The sequence below is a fragment of the Anguilla anguilla genome, chromosome 1 (assembly GCF_013347855.1).
Source record: "Anguilla anguilla isolate fAngAng1 chromosome 1, fAngAng1.pri, whole genome shotgun sequence".
Lineage (NCBI taxonomy): Eukaryota > Metazoa > Chordata > Actinopteri > Anguilliformes > Anguillidae > Anguilla > Anguilla anguilla.
The window spans coordinates 68,359,974-68,372,497 of NC_049201.1; the positions used below are offsets into that span (position 1 = coordinate 68,359,974).

Sequence of the window (12,524 nt, forward strand, 5' to 3'; positions counted from 1 at the left end):
AAAAACATAAATGTATTTTAATATTTTTACTTTAAAGATATATTCACAAAACTCTCGACAGCACCCATGCAGAAAATGTGCAACAGCGGCCTCTGCGGTCACAGATTTCGGTGTAACACCCCTATGGTACAAATATCATGTTTCATTTTTTCCCTAAGGTCACACCAGATCGGAATTTGATCTGATCAACACTCGTGTGGGTGTGGCATTTGGGCAAAAAAGGTCACAAGACACTTGTGGCAAAAAACGAAGTGTGTGTTTTCTACCATAGAGGCACCCTAATAGCTTTGCTGATGTGTTGACTTGCAGTGTACCACGTTGGTCTGTGCATCAGCCAGGCTAGCACCTTGGACTGACTCTTGCTTAAAGTGTTTTTATGTTTGTGGGAATGTTCCGTTCCCACTGAAACAGATTTATTGTCACTCTTTGTCCACAATCACTCCAGCCACCCCACCAACCACCCCCTCCTCCCCACTTGACCATGTAGGCCTGTTATTACTGCTGGAAGTGTAATACTGTCACTCTTAGGAACAAAGTAGAAACAAATTACGGAAAAAGATATATTTGTAATATGCACATAAACCACCCGCATTTTGCTTGTGTGAGATTGTGTCCCTTCAAAAATTTTGCGTGCACCCGGAGGCATTGCCGTCGCTGTACCAGCTGCTTTGGAATTACTTTAATTTCCCGTTCGATGACATGAACCTCTGAATGCCGTAGCAATACCTACCACTGTAATGTCGACAGGTCGTAATTCATTTATCTAAAATAAAGTAGATTAAATAGCCTTTATCACAAAACAGAACTGTTTGGGGCCATATATAGCTAAAACACCGTAAAAATGAAATAATACTAGAAACCCCGAAAGTGAAATATCTGTTTAATTACTCATGTGCGTCTTTTTCTGGACAGAGCGAGTCGATTTCTTTGATATGCATATGTCTCTGCTGTGTGCGAACAGTTTGTATATTTCTTAGTCTCCCACAGGAAGTAATCTTACACTATGGGGGTGATCTGTCTGGAGCTACGCTTTCCTGGAAGAGGAGGGTATGGCTATGGTCCCAGGCAATGAACAGTTCGGTGGTCTATGGTTGCGTTCACGTTGGATATTTACTGCGTAGTTCCTGGGGTGATTTTAACAGTAAGAAGCTTGCTCATTAAAATTTTCTGGGCTCATTTGAACGGTAAGAAGCTTACTCCTTAAACATCGTTTTCAATTTGAGGCTTGGTTCATGTAGGCTACACTATTGCGTATATTTTTGAGAAGGTGTTTCTGCATTATAACGGTGATGAACACTTAAAGTAATGGGGCGTAATTGTAAGGTTGGCTTTTGTTAACGAAGACGAAATCCATGACTGCCACTTGGTATGCGCATTATCCCTGACAGTGTTTCATAACATTTTGTCCCCAGCGGCAGTCTTGCTTCCGAACAATTCATTTTTTGTTGGCCTAACTGTTAAGATTTTGTCGTGTTATTTGTGTAGATGTATAACGTTTTGTGTTATTCGTTTATTTGGACACCACAACACCTAGGGAAATGGTAGCTGTTATAAGGAGAGGTGTAAGATGTGTCAAAAGACGGTTTTGAATAATGTTGTCTTGTAAAAATATCCTTGGTTTAGCCAGCTATGTGAAAGTGGCATAACCACCAGAGCGTAATAAACATTTCCAATTAATGTTAATCCAGCCAGCGACTGCCAAAGAAATTCGCTCTGAAATACATTATATTTCTTTTACATAATAGCTAACAACACCTTGAAGTAGCATGTAAACATGTAAAATTGCCTATCTTCTTACTCGAAAAATACTTAACGAATGGCACGGCTAAATCACCCTTAAATGACGGCCATATTAAACTATGAATTGTTCATAATACATTTCTACTTTCGACTCCCTTCCACTGGAGTCAGTGGTAGGCTTTCCCTGCTGGTAAGCGCGGGTAAAATGTAATTCATCTTATAGTTCTTAAATACATCTCCTATGTTGTTAACAGGTGTAAAACTCCAGTCCTGGAGGGCCGCAGTGTCTGCTAGTTTTTGGGGTGTTCTCGGCACAAGTCATTGGTTGGCTACACACCGTGGTTCTCAAGGCCTTGATTGGCGGTCTGGTTGAAAGGAAAACTCAAAAACCCGCAGACATTGCTGCTCCCTTGGGATTCCGTTTGACACCCCTGTGTTAAAGGAACACTATGCAGGATTTTTTACCTTGAAAGTGTTATGATTGAATGAATCATTGCATTTATATTGCGCTTTTTCAGACACTCCAAGTGCTTTACAATGATGAGGGGGAACTCAACCACCACCAATGTGTAACACCCACCTGCATGACGCACGGCAGCCATTGTGCGCCAGAACGCTCACCACACATTAGCCAAGGTTGAGAGGGAGATAACAATTTTTAACCAATTATATCAGGGAATTATTAGATGGCAAGTCGAGAATTTAGGCAATTTACAAGTATCATGGGATCTTTATTGACCACGGTGAGTCAGGACATCAGTTTTTCATCTCATCAAAAAGACAGCATCTCCTACAGCATAGTGTCCCCATCACTTCACTGGAGCATTGTGGTTTATTCAAGCAGAGGGAAGATTGCCCCCTGCTGGCCCAGCAACACCACTTCCTGCAGCACTGCTATGGTTATAGATTAAGCCTCTTCTGGTAGCCACTCCAGTTTCAAAGTAAAAAAAAATTTCATCAGATTTCTTGGATAATTATTGTTAGTCTATAAAATCAACTCTGCAGTCAAGTCAGAGCAAAGTTTTGGTTTCAAGCAAGAATACATGTGGCTATACTAAATGAGTTAACATTGAGTACTCAAAAAAGTGCTATATAAATTAGAGGTATTATTATTATTATTATTATTATTATTATTATTATTATTATTATAAATATTCAATTCTGCCCTTGATAATTTATCGTCAGACTAAGAGTAGATAGATTAGAAGATTAGAGTAGAAGATTAGATTTGTCTTAGTACATTTTTGAAATGGTATAACCTCATTTACAGTGATGTGTAGAGAAATGGACAGACCACAATTTTTAATTACCAAATGTAAATATTACTTGTGAAATCAAACTTGGTGATGATCATGTAATGTAAAACTATACCTCCACTTCCTTTATCCACCTCTTCCCACAGAGGGCACTACTTGTAAAATGGCCAGCTCAGCAGCTAGTGGATTTGTGGTCGTCACCCAGGTGTACCCTCAGCAAAGTGGTCCTACTGCACCAGCTTTCTGCACTACCTCACATGTTTCCTCTGCGTTGGGAAAGTTTCTGAAAGGACATCCAAAGGCACTGGGGGTAAGATCATTGCTCTATTCTTGCATTTAGCCATTCTCTCCCTCTGGAGAGGGACCTGCAAGCAGCAGCAATACCCAGACTGTCTGTGGAAAAGCTCTATAAGAAAGACACTGACATTAGGACACACTGCTGTAAAATTCAGTGCCTTGCAATTGTCTAAACGCAGACACAAGCTGGTAACATTTTTGTTGTTTTTTGTCTTTTACAGACAGTGCAAATAATGATTGGAGATCTGATCATAATATTTGGCATCGTAATGTCCGTCATTGCTGACAGCATTGGTTTTTACTCTGGGATTGTTTTCTGGGGAGCGCTTATTGTAAGTTCTTTCATTACCAATCGTCCTGCTTAAAAAATCTTTGCTGAACTGAATTGGGTTATTAGGTATAAACAATGTGGACAAAACACTGATCCTCTATTAGATGATTGTGCTTCAGTCCCAGGTGTTCATTGATCAGGTGACAATTCGATCTCAGCTTGATTTAGGTGCGATTTTACACTTTATGCCTGGATTGATTGCCAGTTTTATCCTGTTACTGGCTTAAAATGCATTCTAAAACATGCAAATAATGTATTATTTCGCTGTTAGTAGTGTCCTTCTCTGCGGAATATTTCTTTTTCATATATGCTTACTAAAGCAGTGGGTGAATTTGAGGACTGAGGACACAACTCAAGTGAGTTCATTTCCCTTTTTTTGATCTCCTCTCAGTACATGTCCGCAGGAGCTCTGACTATGGCTGCGAACGACAAACTGAACAAATGCCGGGTGAGTTCTGATCACTGACTGGATGTGACCATTCAGATATTTACTGACAGATTTCATTAGCCCTGATTTATCATTTCCAGAGCCGCCTGACTGTAAATATTTATTTTGGGAAGTGGTCATGGAACATGCTGTGATGTTATATACACAAGATGTCCTCAAACACATCAATCCTAAGAGCAGTCACACCAACCTCACTGGAAAACAATTCTAAACTTCCAGTTGTGACATCTTATGGGTGTGGGTGTGTGTTGTTTCAGACGAGAAACTTTCATATTTGATGTTGACATTACATTTCATGTGTATTTATATGAACGGGAATTTGAGCCCTGTTTGTTTAGTCCTCTTGCTGTGCAAGGTGAACCAGAATCTCAACAAAAACATATTTTCAATGTACAAAAATGGCAGGTTACTCAGGCATACAAAGCACTGTCTATAAGTCATTAATTAAAACAAATCTAGGCCTGCCATTAAAAGTACTGATATCAAAATGAGGCCAAGTTACAACAAACAATACTGCCTATCTTACCTTGCACAAATTAAACAAACCCTAATCCAAAGCAATACTACCCAATGTTTCCTAGTTATTTTATGTAACTTGGCCCTGTGTTTTCATCTTACAATCTGAAGAGAATATGGTCATTCAAATTTGGCCAATTACATCAGTTTCTCATGATGACAGCTTTTCAACTGTAGTCAGTTTCCCTAATGTTTTCCAGCAGAAGTTCTCTGAAGTACACATTCTGTATTTATTTGGATGGCAGGTATGCCATCCTGCCAAGTTACGCTTTGGCGGGGGCATGCCCCATACCTATACAGCACCGAGAGTTTGGCACTTTTCAGGGTTCCCCACAGAAATAACCACAACAGCCACAGACACTCAGCCCTTAAAAACATTAAATTCTGTACATTCTGACCCCATTTCAGACAGACAGACAGATTTCATAAACAACTTCACATGTCCACACAATAAAGCCCCAAACTAAGGGGATTTTGTGTTCTCTCCTTCTTCTTCTTCTCATGCTTATTTTTCCTGCTGCCTATCCCACTAACAACATGTCTCTCCGTTGGACATTTTACCGACACCAACCAAATCTTCACCTACTCAACCCAATCAAAAATACCCATACCTTTTTACTCTGAAACATTTCCAGTTTAAACAGCTAGTCTGCCTGTGGCCTAGTGGGCAAGGTTACAGTCTTGGGAACATGGGGTCCTAGGTTCAAGCCCAGCTAGGAACATGTTTCTTCAACCTGCTTTTACCCTCACTAATAATTGTCTAACTACTTCTCAGTTATTGCTTTTGCACCATATCTACCCGCCGTTCACCGAACGTATACACTGCATCATGAGGTACCGTTTGCACATTCAGTTATTAACCAGCTACAATATTGCAATGCCATATGGATTCAACGGGAGCTCTTCTGTGCTTACTGGCCTGTGTTCTTCTTTAAAATCACAGACCGGTTTGCTAATGATATTTCACGCATTGCATAGCTATGTCATGGCGCTGCATTAACAAAGTCACAGACTGGTAAACCTCCGGTTCAAGGATTGAATCCCGCCTTGCCCTCAGGCAGATAATTTCTTCACTTGGCTACCATACAAAACCTTCTTATCAGCGAATGCCACGTTTCTACATTCATGTTACCTCGCCTTGTTCTCTATCTAGCCACATACAAACAATTACAACATATGTACGTTCTACAACTCCCCATTAAAACATTACATTTAAAATCATGACTTACTCATAATTATAACTACTACTGAACATGAGAAAAGCACATCAGTGCAATAGACTTCACACGTTACTTAACCCTCCGCTTTAACAACTAATACTTTATACAGACTGTTATATATACCGTTCGATAAGGAAACTAAGCTCGCTCATGGTCACTTCATTTACTTCGCACTATAGTCTGTGATCATGTCAACCTTCACCTACATGCCCATTCTGCTAAAAACATATTGTTTCAATTATGCAATTTCATAATTTCTCCTAATCCTAATTTATCTCACACTGCTGTTATTTTCTCATATGCAAAGCCTGCTGGGACATATGCGTCTGCTCCTATTCTCCACAATCAAGTTTTCCGTTCTAGCTTAGCAAAACAGCGAAGAGGATTCCTATCTGCAGATAAGCCCATCAAAATGCCTTATAAACCTTACAAACACTAAAAGCACATCTCCACGAAATAACAGACAACGGAGCGGGACAGAAGGGTACACAAGTTGTGACCTAAGGAGCTCTAATTCTAAGGGCTTGCTGATTCTTTTGTCAATCAAGGCTTGTTGGATGGCCGTCAAATCCGTGAGTACATACACTGGCCATATTTCACCTGCGTTTCCGATGCGTTTACACTTACGCCACCGCACCCTTTGTCACAGCCACTGTTTTACATATATTGCACACCAAAACTCCTAAACGGTACACGCTCATCAGACTGTACACATTCACACAAGGATAGCCATAATCCACAACCGTTTCTTACAGGGTCACTTCGCATTTCTCACTCTCATAATAAAACGCTTTGCAAAAAGAAATGATATCTCATAAAAAACACGTTTTCAACGTACCAAAATGGCAAGTTACTCACACATACAAGACATACACCGTCTATAACTCATTCATTCAGACTGCCAAAACCCACGCTTGCCATTAAAAGTATTGATATCAAAATGACGCCAAGTTACAGTACTACAAACAATATAGGCTATCTTGCCTCACCGAAATGAAATACGATGTATTCCAAAGCAATGCTACCCAATATTTCCTCAATTCTTCCTCAAGTCACTTTTGGCAGTCTGAATGAATGAGTTATAGATGGTTTATGTCTTGTATGTGTGAGTAACTTGGCATTTTTGTACGTTGAAAACGTGTTTTTTATGAGATATATGTATACACACATTACATGGTCAAGAGTATGTGGACGCCAACATCCAACATTTAATTCAAAATTATGGGAATTAATATGCAGTTGGTGTCCACCCTTTGCTGTTATAACAATCTCCACTCTTCTTTTTATTTTGAACATGTAACAAATAATAAATAAGAAAACAAACACACAAAAAAAGAATGACCAATAAAATGAACAGTAACATGTAAAGCCAATTCTCCATAATAAATAAACAATAAACAAAATAAATAAATATTACATGTCTGAAAAGTAGTAGGTAGAAGTATACACTTTTAAGATCCTACCCCTTTTCTATAACTTAAATGGTGAACATGTTTATCATATATACACATAAATAATTACCTTCAAGTTCATCATATACAACTTAAATAATTACCTTAATGTTTATCAAATTTACACATACATAATCATTGTGCAGGTGCCCATCCAGCATGTCCCAACAATCACATAGAAAAAAAAAAAACAACAACATCATCAACAACGAGCATCTCAGTCCTGAGAGAAACAAGGCCCCTTCCTCATTCCTCCTCCCTGTACCTTTCAAAAATATTTTTTGTACATCTTCTTGAACTGGTTTATATTTATACTTTGCTTGAGTTCAATATCTAAACCATTCCGCAAATTCACCCCCAATTCGAAATACACATACTCTTCAGAGTAGCACGAACACAATGTTTTTTTAGATTAAACTTTCCTCTCAAGTTATAACCCCCCATCTTTGTACTAGATGTTGAAGCATTGCTGCAGGCATTTGCTTCCATTCAGCCAGAAGAGCATTAGTGAGGTCGGGCACTTAGGCCTGGCTCACAGGGGGTTAATGTCAGGGCTCTGTGCAGGCCAGTCAAGTTCTTCCACACCATTCTCAACAACCATTTTTACATATGGACATCGCAGTGTGCTTGGAGGCATTTTCATGCGGAAATAGGAAAGGGCCTTCCCCAAACTGGTGGGGAAGCACAGAATCATCTGTGCTTCCCCCCCAGAATGTGATTTTATGCTGTAGCATTAAGATTTGCCTTCATTGGAACTAAGGGGCCTAGCCCAAACCATGACAAACCAAGGGGTGTCCTGATATTTTTGTTATATAGTGTGTAAATCAATCATTATATATACTATATACTTAATGAGCATTATATTAAATTCCAACATTTTTTTTTCAGGTGAGAGGAGCACTTGGGATGAACATCATCAGCACCATCACTGCTGGCATTGCAATAATCATTTTCTCTCTGGACTTTGGTATTATGATGAGTTATGACTGCTCTGATAGTGAGAAGTCATATCCCTACTACAATTGTCGAAGGGTTCATCATACGGTAAAATAGTCACTTTTTTTAAGCATGATCCAAGTATGCGTATCTAAATAGTCTGGACTTCCAACAAGCTAATGTAATATATCATTATGACTCAGACTAGGAGGGAATCTTTATGACTTGTAGCTAAACTCACTGGTGACCACATGGGCTCTGTAAGTAAATGGACTACATTTATATAGCGCTTTTATCCAAAGCGCTTTGCAATTGATGCCTCTCATTCACACACACACACACACACACTCTCACACCAACAGTGACACTCAGACACGCCCAGGGCGGGGGATCGAACCGGTAACCCTCCGACTGCCAGACAAACGCTCTTACCTCCTGAGCTATGTCGTCCCCAGTGAAACAAATAAAGATGTAGGTCCTGACAGTCTTACTGAAAATATTTTAACACATCTTAAGTGTTTATTATGCAAAATGCTAATAGCTAAATGTAGGAATGAATGATTGTCTGCCACTGATCTGTTCTCGATTTTTTTTTTCACAGACCGCGTCACAGTGGATGACAGGAGTGCTGCTGGTTTTCTCCATCCTGGAGTTCATCATCTCCATCTGTGTGTCAGCATTCGCCTGCAGAGCAGTGTGTGACTGCTCCACAGAGGTGAGATCTACATTACAATCTGGGCTGCCTTGTTTAGCAGAGTGCTGCATCGGTCTGTTGAATGATGGGTCCAGATAACCATTACAACTGCAAGAATGAAAATACAGTTAGTGGCTAAAAACATGGATAAATGGCAATCACAACATATATTGAAAGCAGGTGTCTCCATATTATTTCCACGTATGCCTTGAGTTAATAAAACAGTTAACATCCCAGCAGTTTCAGGATCATGTACAAAAATGCTCGGCAGGCCAGTAGACAGGACTTCAGTGATTATGAAAGAGGGGTGTTTGTTGGGGTATGTTTGGCAGGAGCTACAGTGATGATGACAGCTCTACTTGCAGGTGTTTCATGAGTAAGCGTGTCTAAAGTGATGTCACATCAAACTCTGAGAAAGATATTATCAATAAAGGGCAACAGTGGTTGGGAGCACATACTCCTGGATTGTGATGTCCATGCATCAACTACCTGTAGCTTAATTCTGAAGTGTATGACATTGCTACTGTGAGCTTTATCTAAATAGAGAGCATCACACTTCTTTTGCAGCTGCTTAAGTACTCTATATATGATGAAAATTTGTTGATGAAAGTTTTTCATGTTTTTTTTTATTATTATAGCAAGTTTTATATATGGCACCCACAAGCAATCAAGTTGCATCAGAAAATCTCAGCACAGCACCAAATACTTATGAGGTAATAACTCTGTTATCTCATTACCTGTATACTACAGATAATGGATCTCACCCTTGTGCTTGGGTGATTGGCCTTTTCAGTTTTTATCTTGTTTTATCCTTGGTTTAAGACTATTCTACTGCTCTTCCTCTGGATGTTTTCCCCAAGCATTTCACATAATATCTAGATGTGCATATAATGGTGATGCTTGAAAAATACAGAGATGGTGTTTCAGTATAAAATTATGCTAAAGTTACAGCAAAGTTAAAGGTTGGCAGCAAGATGGTTGATTTCATTTTCTGGTCCCTTGTTGGATGGGAACCCAAGTTAACAGTCATGCTACATAAAAAAACATATGCAGACTCAAGACTAAATACAAAATACAGACTGAATGTACAATGTACTGTAACAGTCAGGTATGTCCTCTCCACTGTTGAACTCAAACTGCTGTCGTGCAGAAACACTTCCTGCTGGCATTAGTGTAAAGTGATTTTTCTTTATTAACCTTTTTCTTTCCTTCTCTTTTTTCTTTCTAAAGATGACAATTTCTGTCAGGTTGTGCGAAGGGGTTCGGACCCAAGAGCAGAGCCAAAAAAATTGCAGAAGTCCAAAATGGAAGGAGAACAAGACTTTACTAACAAGGGGGAAACAAAAGGGAACAAAAGGGAACAAAGAGCCTCGCAGGGCGACCTTCAACAACGAAGGAAAACTACAGAACGCAGAAACAAAGAAAATCCAGAAAATACAAAAACACTAGGAAACCAGGACTTGGGCAGGAACACTTGGAGCAGGTACATGAAGTAGTGATTATGAAATCACAAATTGAAAAACGATTTTCTTGAAATAGGACACAACTGAATAAATTTCAGTGTTTGTATTTCTAAATTATAACTGTTTTGTTATATAGGGGAAATGCATCGTGGCATATTACAGGAACACAAGACTAATTAAACACCTATGGGAGATTTTGGACCGATGTGTTAGACAGCACTCTCCACCACTATCATCAAAACACTAAATGAGGGAATTTCTATTGGAAGAATGGTGTTCTGTCCCTCCAGTGGAGTTCCAGAGACTTCGCTATGCTAAACGTAGAATCTATGCTAAGGCGCATTAAAGCTGCTCTGGCGGCTCATGGTGGCCCAACACCTTACTTAGACACTTTATTGTGGTTTTTCCTTTAATTTGTCACCCGTCTGTTTAAAATGATATATGTGCATTATATGACATCCTGGCCTTTTTTGCAGGTGAGAGGAGCACTTGGAATGAATATCATCAGCAGCATAACTGCTGGCCTTGCGATAATCCTGTTCTCCCTGGACTTTGTTGTTGAAATGAGATATTCCTGCTCTGGCAGTGACAATTCATATGCCTGTGCTTGTAACCGAAAGGTCGCAGGTTCAATTCCCGGGTAAGGACACTGCCGTTGTACCCTTGAGCAAGGTACTTAACCTGCATTGCTTCAGTATATATCCAGCTGTATAAATGGATACAATGTAAAAAAAATGCTATGTAAAAACTTGTGTAAGTCGCTCTGGATAAGAGCGTCTGCTAAATGCCTCTAATGTAATGTAATGTTAATGTGTTATATGACTATGACTCAGCTGATGTCATTAGGAGAGAACCCTTCTAACTTGTAATTGAACGCATTCTTGATCACATGGGCTCCATAAATGAAATAAAGATTTAGCTACTGACAATCATACTGAAAATATTTTAACAAGTCTTAAGTGTTTATTATGCAAAAGTCCAAGTCTGCAGAATGTAAATGTAGGAGTGAGTGATTGACTGCTGCTGATCTGTTCTGTTTCCCTGTTGTTGGTTTTCTCCAACCTGGAGTTCATCATCTCCATCTGCTCAAATAAAGAATATCAACGTCTTAAGTGGCTACATCTCATATTTGATAGTTCACTTGCTGACTGAAACTCACATGGGGTTGTTCATATTTTGCCTTGCCATTTGCCTCTTATTTAACAGGCAAGGATTATGCAGGCTTTGTATTTTAATTCGGAATCAAGATACTATTGCTTAGTGGTGGTTGTGGGGTTGACAGTGCTTCATGAATTGGGTAGTGAATGTGTGTGTGTTTGTGTGTGTGTGTGAGTGAAATTACTCTCTAATTAGGCTATTCACTCGCATTGTTTTCTGGACAGAGTGACCTGATTTGTCTAAGAGGGGCACAGTCTTGATCAGCATGCACACTTTGTGGTCTCCCACAACATACCATGTGACTGACAATAGACAGGAAATCATGGTGGTCTGAAACTAAGTTTTGCTGGAAGAGGAGGGTCTATGGCTACGTCCACAACGTTTACTGTGTGGTTTCTGTGCTCATTTTAGCAGTGAGAAGCTTACACCTGAAACATTTCTAGGCTCGTTTGTGAAAGGTAAGCTTACTCCTTGCACATTGTTTTCAGTTTGACGTTTGGTTTGTGGAAACTATTGTGTGTATTATTTTGAGAAGTTGATTTTGTATTATAATCACGAAGAAGACTCAAATGAGCATAATTAAAAGGTTTGATTTTATTGATGAGGGCGAAAGGTATGACTGCAGCTTTCATGGTGCGCATATTATCTCTGAAAGTATCTACTTTAGAAAACATTTTCTTCCCAACGGCAGTCTGAATTCCAAATTTGTCGCCTTTTTTGTATTCCTAAATGTTATAATTTTTACATTCTGTGGTATTCGTTTATTTGGACTACACAACGCCTCCAGGCAAATGGTAGCTTTTATAGCTTTTATAATATTAGTTGCAACGTGTCAAAAAACTGTTTTTCTACATTTTGTCTTGTAAAAAAGAATCATAGTGTAGCTGGCATTAGCGGTGTAAAAGTGACATAACCAGTGCATAATATATATTTATAATTACTATTTAATTAATAAATGGGGGGGGGAGGGTTACCATATTTATTTTCTAGTATTTAGTGGCGGTCCGGTCAATA

The 12,524-nt window shown here is 39.3% G+C and overlaps 1 protein-coding gene across 5 annotated transcripts; it reads left to right on the forward strand.

Annotated features, from left to right (window-relative positions):
• Positions 1–646: 646 nt before the first annotated feature.
• Positions 647–11,464, forward strand: LOC118215359 (membrane-spanning 4-domains subfamily A member 4A-like). 5 transcript variants are annotated; one of them, XM_035396089.1, is made up of 11 exons: positions 647–1,184; positions 2,259–2,483; positions 2,585–2,681; positions 3,143–3,306; positions 3,515–3,625; positions 4,016–4,072; positions 8,148–8,303; positions 8,797–8,910; positions 9,528–9,602; positions 10,120–10,372; positions 10,829–11,464. In XM_035396089.1, the coding sequence occupies exons 4-10, from the start codon at positions 3,160–3,162 to the stop codon at positions 10,336–10,338; spliced, it is 879 nt and encodes a 292-aa protein (XP_035251980.1). In that variant the 5' UTR covers positions 647–1,184; positions 2,259–2,483; positions 2,585–2,681; positions 3,143–3,159; the 3' UTR covers positions 10,339–10,372; positions 10,829–11,464. The 5 variants fall into 5 exon arrangements, with proteins under 5 accessions (XP_035251980.1, XP_035251972.1, XP_035251964.1 ...); XM_035396081.1 differs by lacking the exon at positions 2,585–2,681 and having other exon boundaries at positions 648–1,184; XM_035396064.1 differs by lacking the exons at positions 2,259–2,483; positions 2,585–2,681 and having other exon boundaries at positions 655–1,184.
• The last annotated feature ends 1,060 nt before the right edge of the window (positions 11,465–12,524 follow it).